Source organism: Thunnus maccoyii, chromosome 1 (assembly GCF_910596095.1).
Source record: "Thunnus maccoyii chromosome 1, fThuMac1.1, whole genome shotgun sequence".
NCBI lineage: Eukaryota > Metazoa > Chordata > Actinopteri > Scombriformes > Scombridae > Thunnus > Thunnus maccoyii.
This window is the reverse complement of record NC_056533.1, coordinates 37692600-37718087: the sequence shown is the minus strand read 5'-3', so window position 1 is coordinate 37718087 and position 25488 is coordinate 37692600. Positions and strand designations below refer to the sequence as shown.

Genomic DNA, 25488 nt, shown 5'->3' with positions numbered 1-25488 from the left:
GAGCCACACTGCTGCACTGGGTGACGTTCTGTCGTTCCAGTTACTGTAGCTTGTGTAGAAATGGAAGCTTTACTAGCTTGGCTACATATCACAACTTGACTGTGTTACTACATTATAAATTTCTCAAAGAACATCAGTACAAAGTCAACCACAAGTTGAGTTACATGACAAACTGTTGAATTATTCCTTTAAAAAGAAACGTGTGCTTTATAACCTTGCACTGCCCTGCTTCATATTAAATGTATCTGACTCGTAGGAGGACTTTGAGTTCGATGGGCAGGCCTCATTCCAGGACCCCCGCAGCACCTCAGAGAGCACGACCCCGATGGAGGGAGAGAACATGGGAGGTTGGTGGCCCGAGTACAGTACTCCCGACACAGGTGTGAGACCCGCTAGACAGTTTACACCGGCATGCACACGGTCATCTGCACATTACTTCGGGAAACTTAAGTTGTCTTTTGGGTTGATATTTTGCGGTTTTCACCATAACACTCCAAACTTATTTTATTGAGTTTTGGATTGTGGCTGTTTGTTGGTTTTTGTCTTTTTTTTTTCCATCTAACCTGCCGATATTGTGAATGTAAGTTGTGGGCTATCTATATTGGTTCATTTGGGTTTTATATATAAAGGGATTAGCTTGGTTCAGCTTGCCTTCATTTCTTTATGTGGGTCACACAATGTAGCAAGCTGAATATAAACTCATCCTCAATTTATTAAAAACAACTCTGGGACAATTGATCTAATCCCATGGAGTAAAACATTCATACGTTGGTTTGCATTTTCATCAGTTTCCAGTATTTTCTTTGGACACGTGCATGCTGGTTGAGCTGGCTAGTGTTTGATGGGATTGGTCCACTGAATGCACTGAACTTTTGTGAGATTATATAAATGTAGGTGGCAAGATACTCTCCATCTGTGGTAAGTTTTTTGTGTTTTTTCATTGTTTGCATGTTCTGCTTCTTTTTCTTTATTTCCTCTCATCCTGTCTTGTGTTATTATAAGGTGCTGCTTGTCAAAAAAAAAACAAATATAACAAAAATACATCAGCAATTCTTAAAAAAAAACAGAAAATAAATAAAAACTAAAAAAAAAAAACGAAATTAGAATTGAGGAGTTTTAATTGGAAAACTGACTGATGTGATTTTTGGTCCCTTACTGATAAACTGTATTTCACACTTTGTATAATTCTTCTGCTAATAGAATATCTGTTTTAGTAGCTCATTCTCATAAGAGATGCATTTTTACTCAGGATTTTTACCTTCTCTCTGCCTAGTTAGGTACACAGCAGGGCTGTCACTTTTTATCATAATCAAACTCTCAAGCTCGAGCTAACAGAGATTTGTTGTCATGATATTTTGCTATAAATTTCAGCAAACATCCTCACATTTATCCACAATTTTTCCATCTATGGTGTTGAATCTACAATAATTCTACACATGGTTCAGTTTCCTGATTATTCGCTGATCATGACGTTACTTAAACCATTTTGTGTTACCAAAATAAAACAACAACAGTCTAGTTTATCGATAGGGCAGCATTGCATCCAATAGATCAGAGTGATATTGCATTTTATGAACACTCCCTGCTGGAGTAAAAACACAGCCTGTTGCGCTTATACACCTTGGATTTTTTATTTGGACACGTCATTACAGATCGAATATGACGTTTTTTCCCACTTTTTGAATAAAACGTGACAGCCCTACAACATAGAAATATCATAAATTCCCAAATCACTGTTCCCTTTGAGCCGCTGCAGGCCTTTATCTGAAACATCTGTAAAAGAAGAGTATGACATAACTCTGTTGTTCCACTGATTAAATTATTTGTGCATTAGTGTAAATGAATGATATGGAAATGTCCATTATGTTGAATTTATCATGTGAACTATTAGAGTATAGATGAAAGTACCCCTCCTCACTGTCTTTATCTGTGACAGGCTTTTATATATTTATATCAGACGATGTCCCCAACACCTGTTCTCCTTTCCGATGATTCCAGATGGTTTGCGGTCTGTCGTGGAGGAGCTGGAGCTGGAAAGGAACCACCTGCAGGAGCAGATCCTGAGCCTGGAGGAGCGCTGTCAAGATCTAGAGGATCGGCTGCAGCTGCAGGCCCGCATCGAGTCGCTACAGGTAACCTCATCCTACACAACCCCACCCAACCTCACACACTATCCCATAGCCCCTGGGTTAAGTCAAACCAGTATTTGTCCCGTTAAATATGATCTTATGCTAACACTGTAAAGAACTGATGAGTAAACGCTGAGTGATTTGCATGATTCCCCCTCCCTGAGGACTAGGATTTTGTAACAAACCCTTCTAACACAGGTGACGTTTGATGTAGATGAAGATGAGCAGCCATATTGGGTCTCTCAGGTGTGTTGGGTCTCTCATGTATGTGTGCGCTAGAGAGCACCTCTGGCGGTGACGGCTAATGGTGTGGCGTGTTTGTTTAATCTTGGACACTTGATGCTTTTTTAAATAATCTTTTTTAAGCAAGTGCGATGTTCTGTGGCAGACTCACTGGGTTGGTGAATTAAACTTCACTGCTGAACTTTGGAACTGTTATAAACAGTGAAAATCAAAGTTCACTTTTATCACATGAATGGGGAAAACAAATATGTGATAATAAGACATGTTTCTGATACTGACAATAATAATAATAAGAACAATAACAACTAATCTTCCATTAATGCTGTTCTCCAGCGGGTCTGCTGTCATCCCCGTCTGTGTGCAGTGAGAATTTCTTTATCTGTGTACTTTTAAGAATTTAATCTTTGCATATTGATCTTTCTGGGGTTTTTTTGCCACTGCAGAATGAGTCAGAGAAACTACAGAGCCAACTCGCCAACGTCCGAAGTCAACAGAGCAGGGATGCAGAGAAGCATCAGCTACTGGTTAGCAGTCTCAATGAACAGCTCAAAGGGTAAGCAGTCAGTTTTGCTACAGCAGGGGTTCTCAACCGGTCTCACTCTGGGACCCACATTTTCCCACAGTCATTAAGTCGTGACCCACTTTTATAGAATTCAGCGGCACAGCGGTATGGTTTTCAGCTTATCCGCCGCTGATTGATCCAGCACCTCTCTTACCGTGTCCATGGCGGCAGGTAAAATAAGCTCTCCGGTTATTGCGTTGGGGTTCTTGGCCTTCGCAATACGGCGAGCTACATGGTAGGAGGTCCGAAGAGCCAGACCTTGTTCGGAGCAAGACACACTGGGGGTTTCTGTCCCTTTTTTATCCTCAATGTACAAAAATCCACATTTTAAATACTTCCAGGTCATATTTGCGCTCCGCCATCTTGTCTCCAAACATCAACACAAACTTAAAGTGAGCGTCAATCAAATGATGGTTACCATGGCTACGGCACGAGACTGCTGCACGTCTCTGACGCATGTCTGTCAAAAAATTTTTTTTTCAAAATAAAAGACAAGTCCAACATCAGATGCACGTTAAATATTATTTATTTATTTATGACCAGCTGTCTGCGCGACCCACCCAGAAGGGGTTCATGACCCAAAAGTGGGTTGCAACCCACCAGTTGAGAATCACTGCTCTACAGTATACAGTTTGAAAGATCATTTATAGATAGATAGGACACAGTTCTCTCTGATTGTAAAGTAATTATTTAACCTTTTTTCTGTTAAGATTCTCATCATGGATTAAAAAACACAAATGGTAAAAACTTAATGGTGCCTTGTTTTATTAGTTATTCTGGGTAATTTTAGCAAATTTATTCAGCCGCTGAGTCGGTTTTTGCTTCTTCTCCTACAACACTTCTCCACTCTTCAGCTTATGCCTCGATTATGGTTTATTAACAGATGATTGTTAAGCCAAACTTCCAAACAGTCAGATGCAAATTAATAAAGCAGAAAAGATGCAAACAAGTCGCAAGTAGTTTGTCTTCATTGCTGCCCTGTCGCGATCAAAACAGCTCGCTGCATCGACGAGTCATCAAAATACCTGCATGCAATTCTCAAACATTCATCCAGCGTCAGCAACTGGCCAAATCTGAGGTTACGTCTTGGCTTCTTCTTTGACATCACTGACTTTTTCTTCGTAGGTTATGTTTAGACCAAGAGTTTTGTCCAAAATTGTGTGACAAAATAAAATAGAAAGTGCAAAGTTGATTTTTGTCAGATATTGCGTCAACCATCACTTTGAAGATGCTAAAAATAATAAAAAATAATAATTTCATTGTTATTCATAAGTGTGTATCTGGCTAATTTCTTGTCAATGATTTCCTGTTTCAACCTTATTTTATTTTCATTTGATTTTGTCCCATTTATCTGACTTTTAACAAGCAGATTACAACATTAAAAACCCACAGATCACTTGTGTTTTGATATGTTAGAATATTACACTTGTTATCCCAGGATCACAGGTTCAGCATCATAGTTGAGCAGGAAATTATCAATGACAAACATGTAGTCTAAAAGAAGAGTGCGCTCATTATTTACAATAGACTAAAATAGTTTTTATAGCGGTGTTGTTTCTGTAGATCTCATTACTGCTCTAACAAAACTAGCACCAAAGACACAAATAGCACTTTTTTGGCCGCTGGCATCGTTGCATGCAGCCTGGTTTTCACTATTAGTATCTTGAAGTGTTAAATTTTTAGCTGTTATGGTCTTTTTTTTTTTAGGCTGAGTGACACACAAGAGTGCCTGGAAAGCTCCCTCATTGAGAAGGAGAACACGTTGGCCAAGACGTCCGAGAAACTGGAGCTCATCAGCAGCCTCCGAGAATCTCTGAGTGAAAAAGAGATTCAGTACAAAGAGGCATCTGAGAAGCTCCTTCAGACTGAGCACACAGTAAGAGTTTTGACTCCTTTTTTGTTTTTTGTTTTTTTTTTTGTTAAGATTTGTCACTGTTCAGTATTCAACAGTTTTATGGTTTGTTGTTTTTTTTCCCTCCTTTCAGCTCGAGGAAGTTTCCAAGAAATGCAGCAGCTCAGAGAAACAACGCTCTGAGTTGAAAACTGAAGTCGTCGACCTCACGCAGAAGCTGAGTGTGCTGAAGGAGAAGGTGTGCTTTAATGAATTAAAACATCAATCTTTTCATCTTTTTTTTAATGCATTGCATATGTGGATTCCAGTTAATACTTCAGTACACTTCAGTAATCAAATACGGGGTAATCTTATATGGCTTGATTTTTAAATTTTAATGATTTGCACTCACTCTGTGCTTAATTTTATCTCATTTGCAGACCCAAAAACAGGAAGTCACCATAGAAACTTTACAAACTGACCTCGATCAGACAAACGAGGAGCTGGACAAACTAAACACAGCCCATTTGGAAGAACGAGCCCAACTCATTCATGACCTTCAAAGCCGCGAGCGGGAAATCGATAGTCTTAAAGATGTCCTGTTGGAAAAGGACAAGGAGATCTCATCCCTGTCTGGGAACATGGCGGAGTATGCAGAACAGGTCACAGTGCTGAAGAAGGAGCTCAAACTGAAAGAAGAACACCTTGTTCAAGTAGAAAACGCACTGAGTAAGGCAGAGCGGGAGGCCATGGTTATCAGGGACTCACAGAATTCAGACCAGCAATCCCTGAACAGCAAGATCACAGAGCTGGTCGGGAAACTCAAGGATACCGAGATGGAGTTAGTCAAGACCAAAGAGGAAGGAGAGTCTAAGGTGGCTGAGGTGGAACATCTTATAAATCAGACCGAAGAGGACAAGAAAACTATTCAGGACCTTCGGGGGGAGATCCAGAAACAGATTGTGAGCCATCGTAATCACCTTTCTGAATGTGAAACACACATCACTTCACTAAAGGAACAGCTGACTTCATCCACTCAAAAGCTACAGGAATCAGAAGGACTCGTTTTGCAGCTCAAGGACAAAAATACCAACGATGAGAAACAGCTTAATGATAAAGAGCAGACGTATGAAAAAGAACTCAAATCTTTAAAGGACGAACAGAACAAACTTCTGGCTCAGGTGGAAAAATATAACAATGATGTGGAGACATTGTCCAAACAATTAGAGGAGCAAGTACAGAGTGAGGAAAATATCAAAAAAGAGATGCAGGAAAAACTGGAAACCATAATGTCACTGGAAAACCAACTAAAAGCAACTGATAAACAAGCAGAGGATGACAGGCAGAAATTCAACACTAAATTGCAAGTCCAGGAATCAGAAAATCAGAAGTTGAGCAAAGATCTTCAGACCAAATCTGAAAACCTCTCTAAAATCAAGACCGTCTTAAAAAACATGAAGACCGAGAAACAGCAGCTGCAAGAAAAGCTCAAAGGCCTGACCGAAGAGCTTGAGCAACAGAAGCAGAATGTAAAGCAACTTAATGAAAAGGTTACATCCTCTCTTGAACTAAACAGCAATCTGGAGAAGCAAGTACAGTCTCTCACAAAGGAGAACGAGAGACTTGAACTGGAGGTGTCTGAAAGGGTAAAAGCCATTTCAGACGTTACAGTTGAGAAAGAGTCTTTGCAAGCTAAAATATCCACGTTGGAAACACAACTCACACAAAACAACACAATCATTGAAGGGCTGCAGAAAGATAAAGAGAATTTGACTGTTCAGAGTAATGAGTTGAATAGAGTTATTGAGCAAAGCACACACTCAAACTCCGAGATTCTGCTGGCAAAAACAAACGAATGTAGTAATCTCAACCAGTTACTCAGGGAGAAGGAGGGCGAGGCGGCGAAACTGCAAGAACAAGTGCAAAAATTGATGTCAAAGGTAGACCAGCTGCAGCATGACATGGCAGAAAAAGAGCAGACTGCCACTGATCTCCAAGCACAAATAGAGGCGCAACAAAACCAGCAAACGCAACTTCAAGAAACGTTGTCTATGCTTCGGGAACAGGAATGCACTCTGAAGTCTGGGTTAATGGATAAAGATACAATGTTGAAAGAGAAACAGGAAGAGTACCACAGTGTGCAGAATGAAATGACCAAACTACAAGCTGAAGCTGAATCACGTAATGTGGAACGCTCACAACTTTGCCAGCAACTTGAAGAGCGAGAAGAAAAGTTGAAAAATGTGACCCAACAGTGTCAAAAACACAAAGATGAACTGAATGATACAAACAAGACTATTAAGTCTCTGAAGGACCAAATCAGTGTCATGGAGGAAAACGCCAGAAAGATTGAATCTGAAGCAGAGCAAGGACAAACAGAGTTGACTAGCTTAAAGAATCAAATCCAAACAGTCGCGGAGGAAAACCACCAACTCCGTGCTGCTTGTGAATCCAGAGAAAAGGAGCTTGCTCAGCAAACACAGGTCGTATCTGACCTTGATGGGCAGCTTAAAACGACTCTAGAACAGAACTCTAGTTTTAGTGTGAAGATTACCACTCTAACAGAAGATAATCAGAGACTACAAGAGGAGCTGGCACAGAACATTAAATCAGTTTCTGAACTAACCGCTGAGAGGAGTTTACTCCAAGAAAAAAGTTCTGGGCTTGAAATTAAAATCACAGATAATCAGAAAACAATCGACGGCCTGTTGAGGGAAAAGGAGGAGCTTACTTTAGCTGCAAATGAGTTAAAAAAGATCCTCAAGGAAAGCGAAATGTCAAACTCTGCAGGTTTGCTTGAGAAAACAAATGAATGTACTCATCTGTCAAAAACACTGAGGGAGAGAGAAGAACAGCTTCAGAATTTACAGGAGCAAGTTAATGGCCTAAATATGCAGGTTAGTCAACTCAACACGTTCTTGAACGAGAAAGAACAAACAGCGTCAGAAAAGAGTTCTCAGTTGGAGGCCCAGCAGAACCAACTGCTGCAACTTCAGGACACTATATCTATGCTTCAGGAACAGGGATCTGTCCTCAAGTCAGGGCTAATGGAGAAAGACACAATGTTTCAACAGAAAGCAGAGGAATGTAGTGTTTATCAGAATGAAGTCATGCAACAGAAGGATCTCATATCTCAGAGACAGGCTGAGGTAGAGTCACTCAGGCAAGAGTGCTTGGAGGCGAAATGGCAGATAGAGCAAAAAGATCAGACCCTTAAAGAAGTAACAAATGAGTTTCAAAACCACAAAGATGAGCTGAATAAACGAAACGAGTCTGTGATTACACTCAGCAGTCAGCTTGGTGCCATGAATGAGAACTGCGCAGAGATGGAGGTTGAAATTACCAACCTAAAGGCTGCTGTGCAGAAACTCACCGCAGAAAATAGTCAGCTGCTGCAGGACGAGGGCCAGAGGAAAGCAGAGGTAATTGATTTTAAAGATAACATTCAAGCAATGAATGAGCAAAATACAAGGTTAAAATCTGAACTCCAGAAAACAGTGACAGAGCTGTCCAGAGCACATGAAGAAGTCACACATCTCAAAACAGCAGTCTGTGAGAAGGACGGCGAACTCAAAACGGCATGGTCAGAGAAGGACAGGCTTAATTTGACTACGCAAGGAAAAGATGACTCCCTGAAACAGCAAGAGAATTTGATCCAGCAACTCAACAGTAGGATTGCTGAGCAGGAGGAGCAGCTGAAACAGAAAACAGATGACAGTGTCAGTTCGAGAGCACAGGTTTCAAAGCTTGAAGATGAAGTCTGTCAACTCAGAGGTCAAGTTGAAAGCCTTACTTCAGAGTCATCCGTACTGAAAAATACTTTGGAGAAAAAAGAACAGGCAAGTCTTGAAATTCAGAGTAATTCTTTATCTGTCGCTGAAAATCTCAAATCAAATCTACAAACCAAAGAGGAAGAGTGTGTGACCTTGAAAGAACAGATTTTACACCTCGAAGAATCTGTCGCAAAGCTCAACAACACCCTCCAAGTGCAGATGTCTGAAACAGCAAATCTGAAAAAGGTTTTGGAAGAAAAAGAGGCAGCTCTTTTGGACCAATCCAAGTCTCTTCAGGACATGCAGAGAAAAGTAGATGAGGCGTTGCTCTTCAAAACTCAGTTCATGGAAAGCACAGAGTTGGTGTCTCAGCTTCAGAGTCAAATTCAGATACTGTCCACAGACTCTGGAAACCTTAAAAAGTCAACAGAAGAAACACAAAGTGCCTTCAACAACCTACAAGAGAAATATGCAGCTAACTTAGAGGATTTGCAAGACGTAAGAAAGCAGCTGTCCCAAAGGACCGATGAGGTGTCCAGCCTTCGGAAGTTATTGGATGATACCAATAGCGAACATCAGACATCAACGACCACAATAGAAACACTGAGAAATGAGTTATCAGCAATCCAACACAATCTAGATAAAACACAAGACCTGAACTCCAGTCTTTCAAAGGAAAAGGATGAAGCTTTTGCTTCTCATCAAGCAAGTGTATCACTGCTGACCGTGGAAATAGAAAGACTGAAGTCACAACATCTTCAAGTTGTGGCACAAATGAATGCACTGACAGAAAACCTGGAGCAGAGAGAAATGGCTCTCCATGCCATTAACAGTCAGTACACAACCCAAGCCAAACACACCACTCAGCTGGTTTCAGAAATGCAGAAACTAGAAGAGCAAAATAAGAGACTAAATGAGGAGATTAGTTTGTCAAAGGAGGAGCAGCAGAGGCATCTTACTGCAGTCAGTAAGGAAAACACACATTTGCAAGAAGACATAAGAAAACTTCTTGCACAGAAAGAAGAGCTGGAAAGAAGACATCATCAATTTTCGGCATCGCAGGAGCAGCAGTCCAGCAGCATGAACGAAAACATGGAGAAAATGGTGTCCGAGAAGCAGAGCCTTCAAGCAAAGGTTAGTGCAAAAGACGAAGAACTTTCTCAATTAAAAGACAACATTCAAAAGGTAGAACAAATTCTGCAGGACTCTGAGAAAGAGTGGCTGTTAGTTCTGGATAGAGAAAAACAGGATAAGAATCTACTTGCAGAACAGTTGAAAAGTGTTGAAAATGAAATGAAATCTAAAGATGCTAAAGTTAATGCTTTGAAACAAGACTTGGACAGTTTGCAGGAGAAACTAGCCGAGGCTTCTACGGCAATTAGGAAGGGTTCTGATCAACTCAGCGCAAAAGAGTTGGAGGCATCGACATCCAGGATTCAACTGGAAAAGGTATTAGCATCTGTCCAAGAAAAGGATAATGAGAACAATAATTTGCAACAGGCTCTAAAAGCCGTGGAACATGAGTTAGAAGAACTTGTAGCGAGAAAAAATGGTACTGACAAAGATTCTGCTGTCCTTCCACCGATGGCATCTGAGAGATCATCTGCTTTAAATGAAGAAAAAGCCTATTTACAGCACATGATAAAACAATTAGAGGAGCGTCATCAGTCTGAGGTAGATGCTTTGAAAAATGAGTTGGATAAGACTGTAGCACAATTACAAAAGACGCAGAATATACTTAATGAAGGAGAGAGGAGTCATTCGGAGAAGGGTCAAGAAATCGCTCTTCTTCAAGAGACAGTGGAGCATTTACAGACTCGACTCAGTGCCGAAGCAGAGAGAGTGAAAGAAGCTGCTGTCAAACACTCTTCTTTACACTGTGAGCTGCAAGCAAAAGATGAGCAAATAAGCTGCATAAGCATTCAAATAAGTCAACAGAAGGAGTTACTTGCTGGACTTAGTCAGCAGTTAAGGGATAAAGATGCATCCATCGCTCAAGTCATGGAGTCTGCCTCAAACGAAAGAGTGAAACTTAGTGAGGAAAATACCTCTCTGATAGCAAAATTAGAAGACACGGAGCAAGCACATCAAACCTCCATGAAGAGACTCGAAGAGATTTCTCAGCAACTAGAAGAACGTATTTCATGCTCTCAAAGTGAAATCGAAATCAAGAATTCAGAGAAGCTCGAGCTGAAAAAGAAAAATGATGATCTGAAAGGTGAGCTAGCCAGGGTATCTAAAGAAAAAGATGTAATGAAGAAGAAGCTTCAAGCTGCTCTCATTCTAAGAAAGGATCTTTTGAAAAAAATTGAAGAATATGAAAACCAAAAGGAGGAGAGTGTAAACTATAAAACTGAGGTTCCACTTTTACAGACTAAATTACAGGACATGACAAACCAAGCTGAAGCCTCAGAAAAAACTTACAAAGAAAATGTTTCTCTTCTTGAAAAGAAAATCCTTGAGAAGGAGGGGGAGATTCTTGAACACAAAACAGAAAGTGAAAGACTCATTGAGCAATTAAAATCAGAAAAACACATTTTGCAAGCAACATTAAATGAGAAGGAGGTTTGTTTGTCAGAAACAATTCAAACACTCAGTGAGAAAAACAACCTGATGGAACAACTGCAGACCAGTGCTGCTGAGAAAGAAGATGCCTTCGAGCGAGACAGAAACAGCCTGATGCAGAAATTAGAGGAGCTTCAGAACGAAATCAAGACATGTAAAGACGAGTCAAAGGACAAATCTTCCACTGCTACTGCTGTTGATTTAGAGAACGAGCTTGCACAGATGAAGCTAGAAAAGGCGATGCTACAGAAAAAGGCCCAGGCTGCCTTGCTGGCACGAAAAGAGTCCATGAAGAAAGCTCAAGAAAATGAAAAGAAATTAACTCAAGAACTAGCTGAACTGAAAGACGACTATAAAGCTCTGTTGGAACAACACTGTCAGCAGACAAATGAGCTTAACGCTGTCCAGTTAAAGTTTGATGAGAAGGTCAGGGAACTGGAGGACCTCCGTAAAACCTCTTTGTCTTATCTAGATGAACTGGACACTCTAAGGCAGCTGGTTGAGGAGAGAGATAAAACTCTACAAGATTTAAAGATGTCTCTGGCTGAGAAAGAGAGCCAGTGCCATTCTCTATCAAACTTGCAAACAGAGCTAGAAACTGTTAAATCCAAATTTGAGGGCATGTCTCTTGAGATGGTTAGTAAACACGAGGCTTTCATAGTCCTGGAGCAAAGAGCAGAAACCTTGAACTCAAAACTGCACGTGGCAGAGAGCGACTTGGAGAAAGCTCACGCTGAAGTAAAAGAGAAGACGGAAGAAGTCGAGAAATATCAGGAAATGGTTAAAGCTGCTGAGCTTACGTCCCACCAGGAGAAGCAAGCTTTATTTAATGAAAACATGGCTTTGGAGACCCAGCTCAACAACTCCAAGTCCACACTTGAGGAACAAACTTATGCAAATGAAGAAAAGTATCACATTTTGATGGAAGACAACAAGGCTCTTTTGGAGCAAGTGTCAACCATCCAAAAAACATTAGCAGAAACAAAGCAGCAGCTCGGTGAAGAGAAAGGTCGTCTGACTACAGAGCTTGAAAAAGCACAGCTGCGTTGTACTGAAGAACAAACGAATTTGGAATCGTTAACGCAAGAAAAAGAAAATGCGCTCAAATTAATCAATGAACTCAGAGATGAGGTGACCACGGTGAATAAGCAACTGCAGCAGTCTGAGACAGTAAATGAGCAGCTTCGTGAAAAGACATCTGCAATGTGCGTAAAACAAGAACACGTTAACAAAGATGAGGTCGACTTTACTCATAAACGTGCTGAAGACTTTGAAGTGAAACTAAAAGAGAAGGATGATGCCTTGTTAGTTTCTCAGGCTCAAGTTTCAGAAAAGGAAGAACTAATTGCAGCACTTGAACAGCAATTACAGCAACAAATTAAACTGCATGAAGTAGCCATTGATAAGATGAGAACAGAGGCTGAGGAGCTTCAGAAATCTCGAGATGATGGCACCAAAATGAATGATCAGGACAACCAGAGCAAAATAACTCTCTTAACCAGGAAACTTCAAGCAGCTTTAGTTTCCAGGAAAGAACTCATGAAGGAAAATGCAAGACTCAAAGAAGACGCAGAAAAGCTGTCTGTCAACCATGAAGATAAAGAAGCTGAGAATGTTTCTCTGAAGTCATCAGTTTTGAAGTTGAAACAACAAAATGTGGATCTGGAAAGCTTTGTGGCGTCTTTGAACGAGGAGAAAGATAAGCTCAGCAACGAAATTGATCGCGTCCTTAATGATAATCACAGCCTGTCCGCAGCCTGTGAAAGCTTGAAACTAACCATAGAAAACATCACCCAGCAGAAGCAAGCCTTCTCCTGCCAGCTAGAATCTCTTAAAGACTCTCAAACAGAGGAGCTGACCAAATGGAAGTCGAAGCACTCTGAGCTGAAACAAGAGTACGAGTCTCTTTTACAAGCTTATGAAAACGTTAGCAGTGAAATGGATAAGATGAGACAGCTTTTGGAAGGGGCCAAAAGAGAGAGACAGGAAGCCCTTCGAAAAATACACAAACACGATACCGAGATGGAGAATCTGGAGAGGCAGGCTAGAGAGATGGAGGAGGAAAACGAAAGAATTAAAGAGAAAATGCACAAATTTGCAAAAGAGAAACGGCACAAGATTGAGGAGCTGGAGGAAGAGAATCAGAAAATTAGGGCAGAACTGAGTGAGATTGATGGAAACCACAAAGTGGAGACGTGTGAGCTGACTAATAAAAATCAACAATTGGAGGCTGAGATTTGCAAACTGAAGGAGTCATCAGAGGATCTCAGAGAGAAGCTCACAGACATACAGGCTGAAAATGGCCAATTGTTGGAAAAGCTTGAAGAGGCTAGCTCTTCATTAGAAAAGAAGCACTCGGAATCAAACTCGTACACAAACAATATGCAGCTTAAACTTGATGAGGCACTCAGCTTGAATAATTCACTGACTGCCCAGATCGAGGCTCAGAAAACAGAACTTGGCGCTCAATTGGAAATCAACAATTTGCTACAAAAGGAGAGGCAAAATCTCTCTCAAAGGATTGAGAAGATACAGAACGATCATGAATTGCAGTTGGGAAAGAAAGACGATGCCATTAAAGAGCTCAAAGACATCATTAACAGGCACAGCCAAGAGACCATTAGCCTAAATGAGAAGGTCAGAATCCTGGAGGACGACAAGTCTCTTCTGCAAGAGGAGCTTGAAAATGTTCAGGAGATTTCAGACAAAGTGAAAAATGAAAATGAGTATTTGGAAACTGTGATTCTCAAAAACTCTGAACGAATTGATGAACTGACCGAGTCTGTTAATGCTTTCCAAACCCAAAACACGCAGCTGTCTTCTCAACTGGCAGCGAGTAAGGAGATGAGTAACCAGGTCCGTCAAGAAAAAGAGGAAGAGCAGCTCAAACTAGTCAGAGTCTTTGAGGAGAAACTCAAGACGGTTCAGAGAGGCAATGAGGGGTCCAAAAATGTGAAGAAAGAACTGCAAGAGCTACTTAAAGAAAAGCATCAAGAGATCAATCAGCTGCAGCAAAACTGCATTAAATACCAAGAACTGATATTAGACTTAGAGAGCTCTCTGAAGACCTCGCAGTCATCCTGTGAACACCTGGAAAAGGAACTGAAGAAAAGTTTGGAGAAGACCTCTGTTTTAGAGGAGAGAAGAAAACAAGTTGAAGCTGAGGTGATCACAAACAAGAATCTCCTTCAGGAGGCCACAGAGAAGATCGTGAGTGTTCAGTCTGAAAGAGACCAGCTGGCTCTGGAAATATCACAGCAAAGTAAAAAATCTGAGGATCAGGTCATCGAGAAAACACAATCACAGCAAAATAGAGATGAGAAACAAATAAACTCTTATATGGAGAATCAAATTATGTTGCAGCAACAGATAGATGACCTCAGTGAGTTAAAAGACAGAGAAAGTCAAAAAGTGAATGAACTGAGGCAGCAGATAGACTCTCAAGATCTACAGATCAATACCCTTAAGAGAGCGTTTGAGACTACTGAAGCAAAGCTGTCGGCTCTGTCTTCCACTCCTCAAGGGGCAGATGCTACAAAAGTTTGGAATGACTTGTACCAAAAGACCTTGCACGAGAAGGATAACCAGCTCCTCGAACAGGGTTTTGTGATCAAAAGATTCCTGGAAGACATGAGAGTGAAAGAAAAAGAGGTGAACGAACTACGAGTGACCAAGTCAAGACTTGAAAGGACGCTGAATGATTACTCTGTCGCTGCCGCTGCACAGCAGAGGCAGCTGTTTGTAATGAGCGCAAGCAACGCTGAACTTGCTGAGAGTGTAGAGCTCATGACTGTGCAGGTAAAGGAGCTCGATGCTCAAGTTGAAAGAATAGACCAGGATAAAAATACACTCAACAGACAGCTCGCTGACAAAGAAGATTTCATTTCCCAAATGCAGCTTAATCTCCAGCAAACAGAGAAGATAAATACAGACATAGACGCTCAGCTGCTCCTTTTACAGTCTCAAAACGACAAACTTCAGGCTGACTTTGAGAAGCAGGAGGGGATTTCTCTGCAACTGAGAACACTTCTCCAGAGCAAAGATGCTGAGATCTCATCTTTGCTGTCTTGTAAAGATGGACAGATGTCAGGGTATCTGGAACAACTCCAGGCTAACTATCGCTCCCAGGTGGCAGTCTATGATGACAGGTTAACATCTTTACACTACCAAAGGGAAAAGGCTGACAAAGAGATGAGAGGGCTTGAGGCCAAGGTCAAAAGTCTGCAAATTAAAGTTAACAGGTCTGGCCAGGAAAAGGAGCAGATGGCAGCTAAGATAGAGTCATTCAAGAACTCAATGGTGTCTTTACAGAGCGAAAGGGAGCGATTGATGTCAGAATACAGAATACTTGAAGCAAAAAGTCAGTTAGGGCTAAAGGGTAAAGAGGGCTCTGCTGACGGGGAAGGTGGTGCAACCAAAGGACTCAAACATGAAATTAGGAAATTGTTGCATCAGATGGATGACCTCAATTCAGAGAACGCCATGCTCAGGGCACAGCTGGTTCGTTACAGAGAAGATTTGAATCAAGTTTTATTCCTGAAGGACAACCAGTCGAAGGTGCTGCTCAAGAAGCAGCAGGATGTGATCAAAAACCTTGAAAACCAAAAGGCTGCAGCTGAAAAGCAGCACAGGGAGTCACGGTTGGAGCTCCAAAAGGAAGAAGAGGCGAGCAATACTTTAAAAGCAGAGATTTCTAAACTTCAAGCTCAGGTTACAAAACTGGAAGAAAGAGCCACGACAAACGAGGGCAAAGTGATCGCTGACCTGCAGCAAGCTGTGGCGGCCAAAGCAGCTGAATGTAATGACCTCCAGCAAAAAGTTCTGTCTCAGAAAATCTTAACTGATGAGCTCAAGGAAAAAATGCAGCTGCTGGAGAATGAAACGGACAAAAAACTGGCCGATGCCGAGGATAAATACAACAGTGAGCTGGACACCTTTGAGCGCGAGGTGGAGCTAATGAGGAACGAGCGAGAGACGGCTGATCAACGGGTGGCAGAGCTCGCAAAAGACTTGCTGGAAATGGAGCAACAGTTATCAGAGGCCAAGACGCTAAACAAAGACGTAAAAGCTCAAAATGAGTCCCTGTGCAAAGCCATGGCTGCTCTGCAGAACGACCGAGACCAGCTCATCGAAGACTTCAAGATCCTGCGGAACAGATACGACGAAGAACTCCGAGAGACTCAGGCAGCTTTCAACAAGGTTGAGCGCAGTCTTCAGGATGCCACCTCCGACTTGGCGATGTTTGCTAAAGAGAGGGACATCCTTGTTCATAAATTAAACGCTTTAGAGAGCAAAGACGCACCCGCGGAGTTGAACAAGTTGTTGGATGAGCTGTCGAAGGCTTTGTCAGAAAAGGAAAAGCAACTGAAGCAGGCCGTCTTGGAAAACGGCTCGTACAGCAGGCAGCTGTCGGCGTTCTCCAGATCCATGGCCAGCCTCCAAAATGATCGTGACAGGCTGGTTGATGAGTTGGCTGGGGCCAAAAGAGTGGTTGAGTCCAGACAAGGGTCAAGCCCAGAGACTGTGTCTTCCATGAGTGTGGAAAAGTCAAAAGGAAGTGTCCAGAATGAGAAACATGGGCTGGTAAGTCAAGTCATCAGCTGTGATTTGAGTTTGGCTGTTGCTTGCGCCTCCTTTCTCTGTGGTGTTTCATTTTGTGGTCAGCATGCAGGGTTGAGTTAGATGTTGTTTTTTTTACATACCGTTGCTTTGACTTGCATGGTATTTTTATTTTTGCTGGGATGCACATGTTCTGGTGTATGTGAGATTTTGTGTTTAATGCATTTTTTAAGATAAATTATATTACCTTGGTGATTGACAACTTTTTTCTGCTTTTTTTTTTATGTTTTTGCAGCCGATGGATGAGCGTCAACAAACAGCACAGATGATGCAAACTGAAAAAGAAGACAGCAGCCACCAGGAAGAGTCATCAGATCTGAGGTAAAAGCAAACTGAAGATCGTTTTGTTTTTTAGAAATGAAAGTTTCAGTTATTAAAGAAGAACATAATCAAAATCACAGTCATGCCTTGTAGTTCATGTCTGTTGCACCTCTGCAACGTGTCTTTGTTGTTATACCTGTAAAAACACCAAACTGTGATGTGATGGTTTGTTGAATAAAGTGCACCAAAGTGATAATTCAGCCAGTTTCAGCCTCTAAACAAGCCAGTGTCAAGTTACTCTTAAAGAATTCATATTAAAAAGAATATTTGGTACTTCAGGGTTCCCTGCGTACACGTATTAAACCATATTCAAGTCAAAAATGCAGATACATTGAACGGCTCTTGCTTCAAATTAACGAAAACTCCAAAAATGCATACATCAAACTGTTCAGGAGAATCAGCTGCAAGCCCGCTGACTGTTTTTTATGACTGTTAGATCATCACTTGTTCTCACAGAATATGAGATACTGAGGGTTCTTGAACTGGTTCAACCATATTTAAGAAAATCCTGCAGGACAACGATCCCCAGGTTGTGTTTCAAGAACTGACTCTGAATTGGAAATTGTTCCATTTTTGTAGGAACCAGTGACCTGCCTTTCAGTTCTGTTCATCACTTCCTGAGGCAAAGTTCAGATCTAAAGCGCTACTGCTGACACTGGTTTACAGTATTTACAGTCTGGCAGGTCACAGCTTCACTAAACTCATAAAGCCCTGTGCTTTTCTAAACAACAGAAACAATTGAGGGTGTTACTCACTTTGGTAACATACTAGATGTTTGATCATTGGATATGCACAGAACAAAAAGACCAAACAACATTTTAATGAGAAATGTAATGTTTTGGCCTTTAGCGCTAAAGATTTTTCTGTTTTATAGGTCTGAAAGACAGAGGAAGGACACACAACCAGTCAAGGTAAGTTTACACATCTGAACATTATGATCTGCAATATTATTACTAGAGATGCATGATATTATCAGCACGTCATCGGTATCGGCCGATATAAGCTGTAAAAATTAACATTTTCTGCTGATTATGAGGCCAACTTGTTGCCTTCTCCTCCGCCGCATAACTGTTTCCCTCCACGGACTGTTTCACCCTGACGGTCAGCAGGCTGCACTTCACTCAGCCGCCCGTCAGACCAGCTGCTTCTTCTAGCTGGAGGCTAGCTGGCTGTGCTTCCCTCCGGTCATGCTGCGGCTAACGCTCCGCTAGCCTCTCAAGTAACGTTAGCCCCGGCTCTCTGTGTGGATCCAACCGGAGCACCGAGCCCTGATTTGTAATTCAGGTTAAAGTGGGAAGAAGCAGCGGGTCTGACGGGCAGCTGAGTGAAGTGGAGCCTGCGGAGGAAACACCGGGACCGTCAGGGTGAAATAGTCTGTGGAGGAGCTGCTACATTCAGCTGCACAGATAGGAAACACCTTGACTGACAGGCTGTTTGGGGGGGGGAAATCTTCTTCTTTTTGGTTTATAACGGCGGTTGTCAACCAGTGTATTAGGTGCATCACCGCCACCTTCTGCTCCGGAGTGTGGACCAAAGATTAAATCCTACACATTAATTCTGTCTGTCTAATAAACTCAAAGAAAACTCTACTGCTCCTCCCACTTGGCAGGTTCATTAAAGTTTTAATGCTGAGCTCCTGAACTCCAGTCTTCCTAAGTTCTTCCTTCATATATTGTCTTTCTTGATCATACTTAGTACAGTCTATGCTTGCATGCATAACAGTCTCAGCCAGCTGGAAGAAAATATGTGCATATATCGGCAATCAGCCACAATGAGTTGGAAATATCGGCATATCGGATATCGGCAAAAAATCCAATATCATGCATCCCTAATTATAACTATACTATTTGAAACTGTAGATGATTTTCTTTGTTGCAAGGTACTGGTATAGTGGTATACTGGTAGAAAGACATTTGTCTATCTTAAATAACTGTTTTCATGAATGTGAACCAAATATTATATAATAAATATATATAATTATTATACAATAACATATTAATTTAATAAAAAAAAAACAAATATCTGTCAGTGTTTTCACACTTTAAACAAACGCTTTGTTCAGTCTTTCATCTTATTTTTATCTTGTTCACACGCAACAGGAAACTGTTGCTTTGGCAGGTCAGAGTGGGATGGAGGAGGCGGTGAGTCGGTTGGAGGCGGAGAGGATCCATCTTCACCGAGACCTGCAGCGCTGCTTGTATGAGATCCAACAGCGAGACCAGTATTTCCAGCAGCTCAACACCAAGGTATGAAACTGATGAGGCATCCTAAATCACACCAGTGTAGATGCGGACTGAAGTCGTGTGTAAGTTGTTTGAGAAATGCTTCCAGTTAGTGTACTGTGTAGGCAGGCAGTTAGATCACATCACAGGAAATCAAAGTCTGATTACATGACTTTTCTACCTATTGACTACAGCCGTTTCTTATAAAAGATACAAGAAAGAGAAGAATAAAAGCATTTCTTAAAGAATAGAAACAAAGGATCCATCACCATGTACACTAAAATATGCAGCATCTTCCCCACAGCTGCAGCAGACGGTGGAGGAGAAAGGTGCTGTTGCAGCCCAGCTGAGGGCCGTTTCCCAAACCCTGAGGGACACCCAGAACCGCTGCCACTGGCTGGAGAGCCAAGTCCAAGTCCAAGGCCAGGCGCAGGTAATCAATATATCCTGAACATGTGCATGTGTATGTGCTGCTTATGTGGAGAGTGGACACCTGTCATTTCAACTGTCTCAAATCGGATTTCAGTCCCTCTTGGATGTGTTTACACTTCACATTCACTTGCATTTAAGCTTTTTTGAGACACATTAATTGACCCACTGTGGTCCCTTTATCACTTGTCCCATTTGAATGCATCTTATATCCATATTGCCTTTCAGATACTATGCATGTTTCCTTTACATCTACCAGTTAGTTTTCCTCTTATAAACTCCAATAAACTAAATATTCCTGTGATATTTTCATATAGTTACAGGGCAACCACATAACTTCCATTGGTATATTTGAGTTGCTTCTGAAATCTGAATCTATTGTATCCGTGTTTCTTTTGTTACGTGATCAAGTCACTTCAAAGGCTTTTGATACAGCATCTCTTTTGTATTTTATAATAAAGTTGGAAAAATCCTTTATTCTAATATGCAAAAATTTATTCTTGATGTTTTTGAACTGATCTTGTTTCCTGTCTCTCTGTGCTGTCACATCTGTTTCATCTGTACATATATACTTGTAATGTTTTGTTCCCGCCACCAGGGGTCAGCAAATGCAGAGGTTGCACCAGGAGCCCCTCAAGAGAAGAACAACGACTCCGTCATCTCTGACACTGCTGAAGCCAGTCAGCTGAGAGAAAGGTGAGGAGACCAGATCCATCTTTGAATCTGTGTAGTTTTGTGTGATGTTATCTACATTCTCTTGCAGATTTTTGCAGATGATTTGGTGAGCTCATGGATATTCTCCCATGATTTCTGTGTGTGTGTGCTCAGGCTGCTCGAGGTGGAGCAGAGTCTGGCAGATGAGCGAGCCAGGAGGGAGACGACCGAGGAGGCTCTGCGTCTTGCTGAGGACAGAGCGAAGAGGTGAGACTCCAAATCAGTCACCTGTCTATCTCTTTCATTCACACACACACACACAAACACCCTCCTCCCCACACACACACAGACACACACATACATATATGTATTCAGCAGTGCAGAACTCTTTTCTGGATGTTTTTGTTATGCAGCGTTGGCTCCAGTCTGTCCAGAGACAGTCAGAGGGACTTCAGTATCGAGATGGAAACAGAAGAGGAGTGGGAAGCTCTCAGTCTCGACCCAAACCAGCCTCTATTAACACAAAAGGTACGCAGTAGACACAATGCTTTTTATTTATTTGTTCATTTATTTTACCTCTTTTCATCCAGAGAGGCAAACTGGGGCTCAACTGACCTTTTGGGTTTTTTAAACCATGAGCAGTGATGTCCGACCTGTCGAGCTTTAGATTCCTCCACATGTTGAATGTACATTTAGCTGTAGTAAGAGTGATACTCTGTAGTTAAAGAGTTTTGGTTTTAGACTTTCTAAAACCATAAACACAGAAGCAAAATAGTAAGAAAAGGGTTAAAAGATGAGTGTATGTGCTCTAACGTCTCACTAACGTCTCACTACCTACGAGGGGTGTGCTCAATACAAATACGTTATTCGGCAAAGCACAAATAGTGGGTTTTTTTTACGAATATTTGTTTCATTCAAATATTTTAAAAATTACTTGTTTTTGGGAAGAAAAGAAAAAAAAAAATATGTTAAATACCAGCACAAGTCAGTTATAGTCACTATGTCAGTGTCTCTCTATCAGCAGGTCTCAATGCGGGGAGTCACATCCACCTGCTACATGACGCATATTTCTTAATTTGGACATCACTTTAATTGTCATCTTTAATTTTCTAAAATTATAAGCTTAAGAAGAACAAAACAGGATTTTAAGCCTCTGTCCACTTTTATTCAAATACAAATACAAATACTGGGCCCTCTGCACATCCCTACTACCTATAGTAGTAATCCAACATCACATCCAAAGCCAAGCAGGATATCACTTATTAATTACATTAGTTTGTGGAGTTGCAGCTTATGTAAGTAAAATCCCTGTTAAAGGATTTCACATCCACTGTGTGGGAGCCGGGCCTGGATGCTAATAGTAGTTACATCACAGTGTATGCTAACGTTAGCGGCTCTGACCTGCTTTTTTATTGGATTTTGGGAAGTTTACACTCCAGCATCCCTGTAGTAAGCATTATGTTAGAATGATATAACACTCTGATCTCACATCTTTCTTCCTTTATTTTTTATTATTTCATTACTGTACCATAACACTTTTTTATATGGATAATCAGCTGGTGAGGATGCTGATATTTTGACATGTAGCTTTCACATCAGTTTTTAAGCTATCAACTACATAATAATAAAGTTCTTGTTTTATTTCATTTACTGACATTAAAAGGTCAGCGAGAGACGGAGTTTTAACCAACTAGTGGTAAAGTTTGTCAGCTACAGCCAGCGTCAGTTGACATTTCAGGTGGCAAAATTGAGGCTCAGCAGCCAGAAATATGAAGCCTGCAGTTGTCTGTGTGTGAAATTGAGTGAACATTGTTTTTAAAAAGTTATCATTAAGTGTGAGATCCCATCCAGACATGATTTAAGATTAATATAAAAATACTCTGAACAACAGAAACAGGTTTATTGCCAAGTAGGTTTGCACATATAAGGAATTTGTCTTGGTGTTGAAGAGCATAGCAATGAAACTATACACAAAATGAAGTAATCCTAAATAATATAAAAAAGAAAGGAAGAAATTTACAATAAAAAATATGTAAATATATTCTTAGTTAGGAGCTGCAACAGGTTTAAATTGAAGAGAACTTAATGAAATGTATAAAATATTGACCAGAAATTGTGTCTGACACAGTTTTTTTCCACAAGAAAATTTAATTACCCCATTAAAAATCCTTAAAATTACATCTCCTCCTCCTCCTTCTCCCTCATTAAAAAAAATCCAGAATATATGAATATGTAAATATTGTTAATTTCTAAAGTTTCCCTGCTGGACACCAGATGTCTCCTCCTTCTCTGTTATGTCCATTCACAGAGTTTGTGCACTGGAGGCTTCAAGTTTCCACATCACACTTGTGTAAATTGCATACTGGTCCACGATTGGCTCCAGACTTGTTGTGATGTCATAAATCATGACCTTAAACTGAGGTTTAAGAGCAGTTATTGTATCAAAGTTATCAATGAAACTAGATACATGTTGTGCTATAATGGAAAGCTCGACATGCGTAGCAGCATTATTAACTACAGGGGGCTCAGTTCATGGCCTCTGACTGTGAAATATAGTAGTGAACACAGTGATCGTGTGTCTTTTCAGTCTGTTCTGTGGCTGATTGTATGTGTGTGTGTGCTTCCAGGTGAAAGGCGGCATGGTGGCATGCCGGCGGTGGCTCAGAGGGCGGAGCCTCTACTTCTCCAGGCTGCTGACGAGCCGCGCCCGCTCCCGATACTTCTTCCTGGCCTATTTGCTCACACTACACGTGCTCGTCCTCATGTGCCTCACTGGCGCCCTGTAACGCTGGGTAATCACGCAAATTGGCTAAAGCTTCAAATTCAAAGCTGAAGTCTGTATTTATGTCTTTTCTAGTTAATGCATCGCTCTGATACGCTCGCTCTGTGTTGTAAAACACTAAAACCGGCACATTTACAGGAGTCGGAGATGCTCTCCATACTCACCCGTTCTGGGTAATGTTGCCAGGAAATTAAGTTATATTTACACTGTGCACTGGTTTGGTAATATTAGCTTAAATTACATCTCAAACAGCAACTTTTTACTTTAAATATTGTTTGTTAAATCAAGCCTTAAAACATAATACTCCCCTTCTTTTTTGTGTTTTTCTGAATTGCATAATTATTCAGGCTCGTTGCCTTCAAGTTGTTTTCAGATCAACATTAAAAAGGAGACGAGGAGTGAAATGTCGTTTTTGACACAAAGCCTTTTGATGTAAACCGTATATATATATATATATATATAAAAGCCTAAGAAGGTGAAGAAAGCCATACGCATTCTTGGTTAACACTACTGTACAAAATGTTGTTTTAAATCTCATCACCTCTCCACCTCGTTGCCCTCCCCTGAGCCGGGAACAAACATGCAAACATCGCTCCTCACAGTCACAGACGTTGGCACCAGCTGCTGCTTTGTTTTGCCTGCTTGGTTTCATACCTCGCACATAATCGTGATGCTGAGTTAAAACTATGCACTGAAACTCCAAATGTGTATATAATCATCTCACATAAGCTCAGAAGCACTACACCCCCCCCCCCCCCCCCCCCCCCCCCCCTTCCTCTAGTCCCCTTCAGACTGTAAAGCCAAAGGTGTCTGTATTCTTACCTTGGCGGTTTGAACAAGTGCTCTCATGTCTGTTAAAGTCACTGGGAGACGATATTTTAAAGATTTAATCCGGTATCATGGTGTGCCATTGAAAATGTACTGCAGAAAAGCAGAGGATATGAAAGTACATACTGTATGTATTTAATGTTTCTGTATTTATGTGTGCATCCTCAGATAGTTTGCTGTACAGTGTCTGTTATGAACTGTATTTATGTATATATGCATTTCTATCCTCTCTGCCTGATGTTTGATGACTGTATATTTAGAGTTTGAAAATACGATTGACAAAAAGGACAGTTTTCACAAAACAAGATCAACTGACAAGCCAAATCTAATTCTTTTAACCGCAAAGAAAATGGAATAAAGTGTAAAAGATGCTTTCTGGCTTGTTAATTGATCCAGTTTTGTAGAAATACAAGGTTGCTGATGAGTTTGTGGTACGTTGTCCTAATGTTCTGTACATAAAGGTGTGATTGATGGACAAAAACAATGAACCGAATCTATTTATGAAAAAGTTGAACTACTGATAAATGTTCAGATGGCATATTTTCTCTACTGCCTCTATTTTTAAGAGTAAGAGATGCTGTTTTTGTTTTGATAACGTTAGGCTCAACTTGGTGCAATACTGTGTTGGAGGTGAGCTTTTTTTCAGATCACCCTTCCCTTTAACCATCTCTAAAAAAAAAAAAAAAAAAAAAGAAATTTAATAAAGCTTATTGAACTTTTCTTCATTTTGCTCACATGATGTGTCTGTGGCATCATCCGTCCGTCGTCAGGTTGTTGCTTTGGATTAACTTAAAATCTGAAAATCTGATCATGACTGGAGGCCAAATATTAAAATGATGATGAACCCAAAACCAAAATGTTTTCTTGGACAAATGCGAGAACACTCAGAGAATACAGCGTTTTTTAAGAAAAGTGTATTTATTTCACTTAAATGGGGAATTAATTCTACACACACATAATGATGAAGTGAAAAGATGTTTTTAGAAAATTTACGCAAATGTATTAAATGATTTACATTCATATTCAGATCCTTTGTTTTGACACTTCAAGTCAAGGTGCTTTGATTATCCTTGAAATTGATTGAGTCCACCTGATCGATTTGTACAGAAAATACACATTCATACAATCATAATACATCAACAAAACAACACATCTTAATGCAGGACTACTGTAAATAAACATTGACATTTAACAAAAAAATTAACAACACAGAGACAAACAAAATAGACAGTTTACAAATGAATCTATCATGATCCAACAGAGTCATAAGTATAATTAGCTTAGTATATTAGTACATGAACTGATGCGGTTTTGGATTCTGGTGAAGTAAAACAGCCTCCAGGAGCGTGTCTTGTTAAATAATTTTGTTTCCGTACTAAAAGATTTATTTTTTTTTTTGTAAAAAAAAAAAAAAAAAAGAGTCTTTGTTGTTATAATATTCCAAATGAAAATCATCATTTAGTAAAGCAGTCTATTTTTATCTTTAAACCAAGTGAGACTTTCATGTATTTAAGATTTTCTCTCAACCCA

General features: G+C 40.6%; 1 protein-coding gene across 2 annotated transcripts in view; it reads left to right on the top strand.

Moving 5' to 3' along the window:
* LOC121896404 (golgin subfamily B member 1-like) overlaps nucleotides 1-24899 on the top strand; it is a 40333-nt gene extending 15434 nt beyond the window's left edge. For both annotated transcript variants that reach the window (XM_042410396.1, XM_042410319.1), the window contains exons 16-29: nucleotides 257-347; nucleotides 1999-2132; nucleotides 2816-2925; nucleotides 4642-4810; nucleotides 4920-5024; nucleotides 5206-16686; nucleotides 16958-17043; nucleotides 17918-17954; nucleotides 19143-19289; nucleotides 19570-19698; nucleotides 20293-20390; nucleotides 20523-20615; nucleotides 20762-20876; nucleotides 22976-24899. In XM_042410396.1, the coding sequence (XP_042266330.1) occupies nucleotides 257-347; nucleotides 1999-2132; nucleotides 2816-2925; nucleotides 4642-4810; nucleotides 4920-5024; nucleotides 5206-16686; nucleotides 16958-17043; nucleotides 17918-17954; nucleotides 19143-19289; nucleotides 19570-19698; nucleotides 20293-20390; nucleotides 20523-20615; nucleotides 20762-20876; nucleotides 22976-23134 (12954 nt within the window). In that variant the 3' untranslated portion in view covers nucleotides 23135-24899. The remainder of the gene's footprint in view (nucleotides 1-256; nucleotides 348-1998; nucleotides 2133-2815; nucleotides 2926-4641; nucleotides 4811-4919; nucleotides 5025-5205; nucleotides 16687-16957; nucleotides 17044-17917; nucleotides 17955-19142; nucleotides 19290-19569; nucleotides 19699-20292; nucleotides 20391-20522; nucleotides 20616-20761; nucleotides 20877-22975) is intronic.
* Nucleotides 24900-25488: the final 589 nt, after the last annotated feature.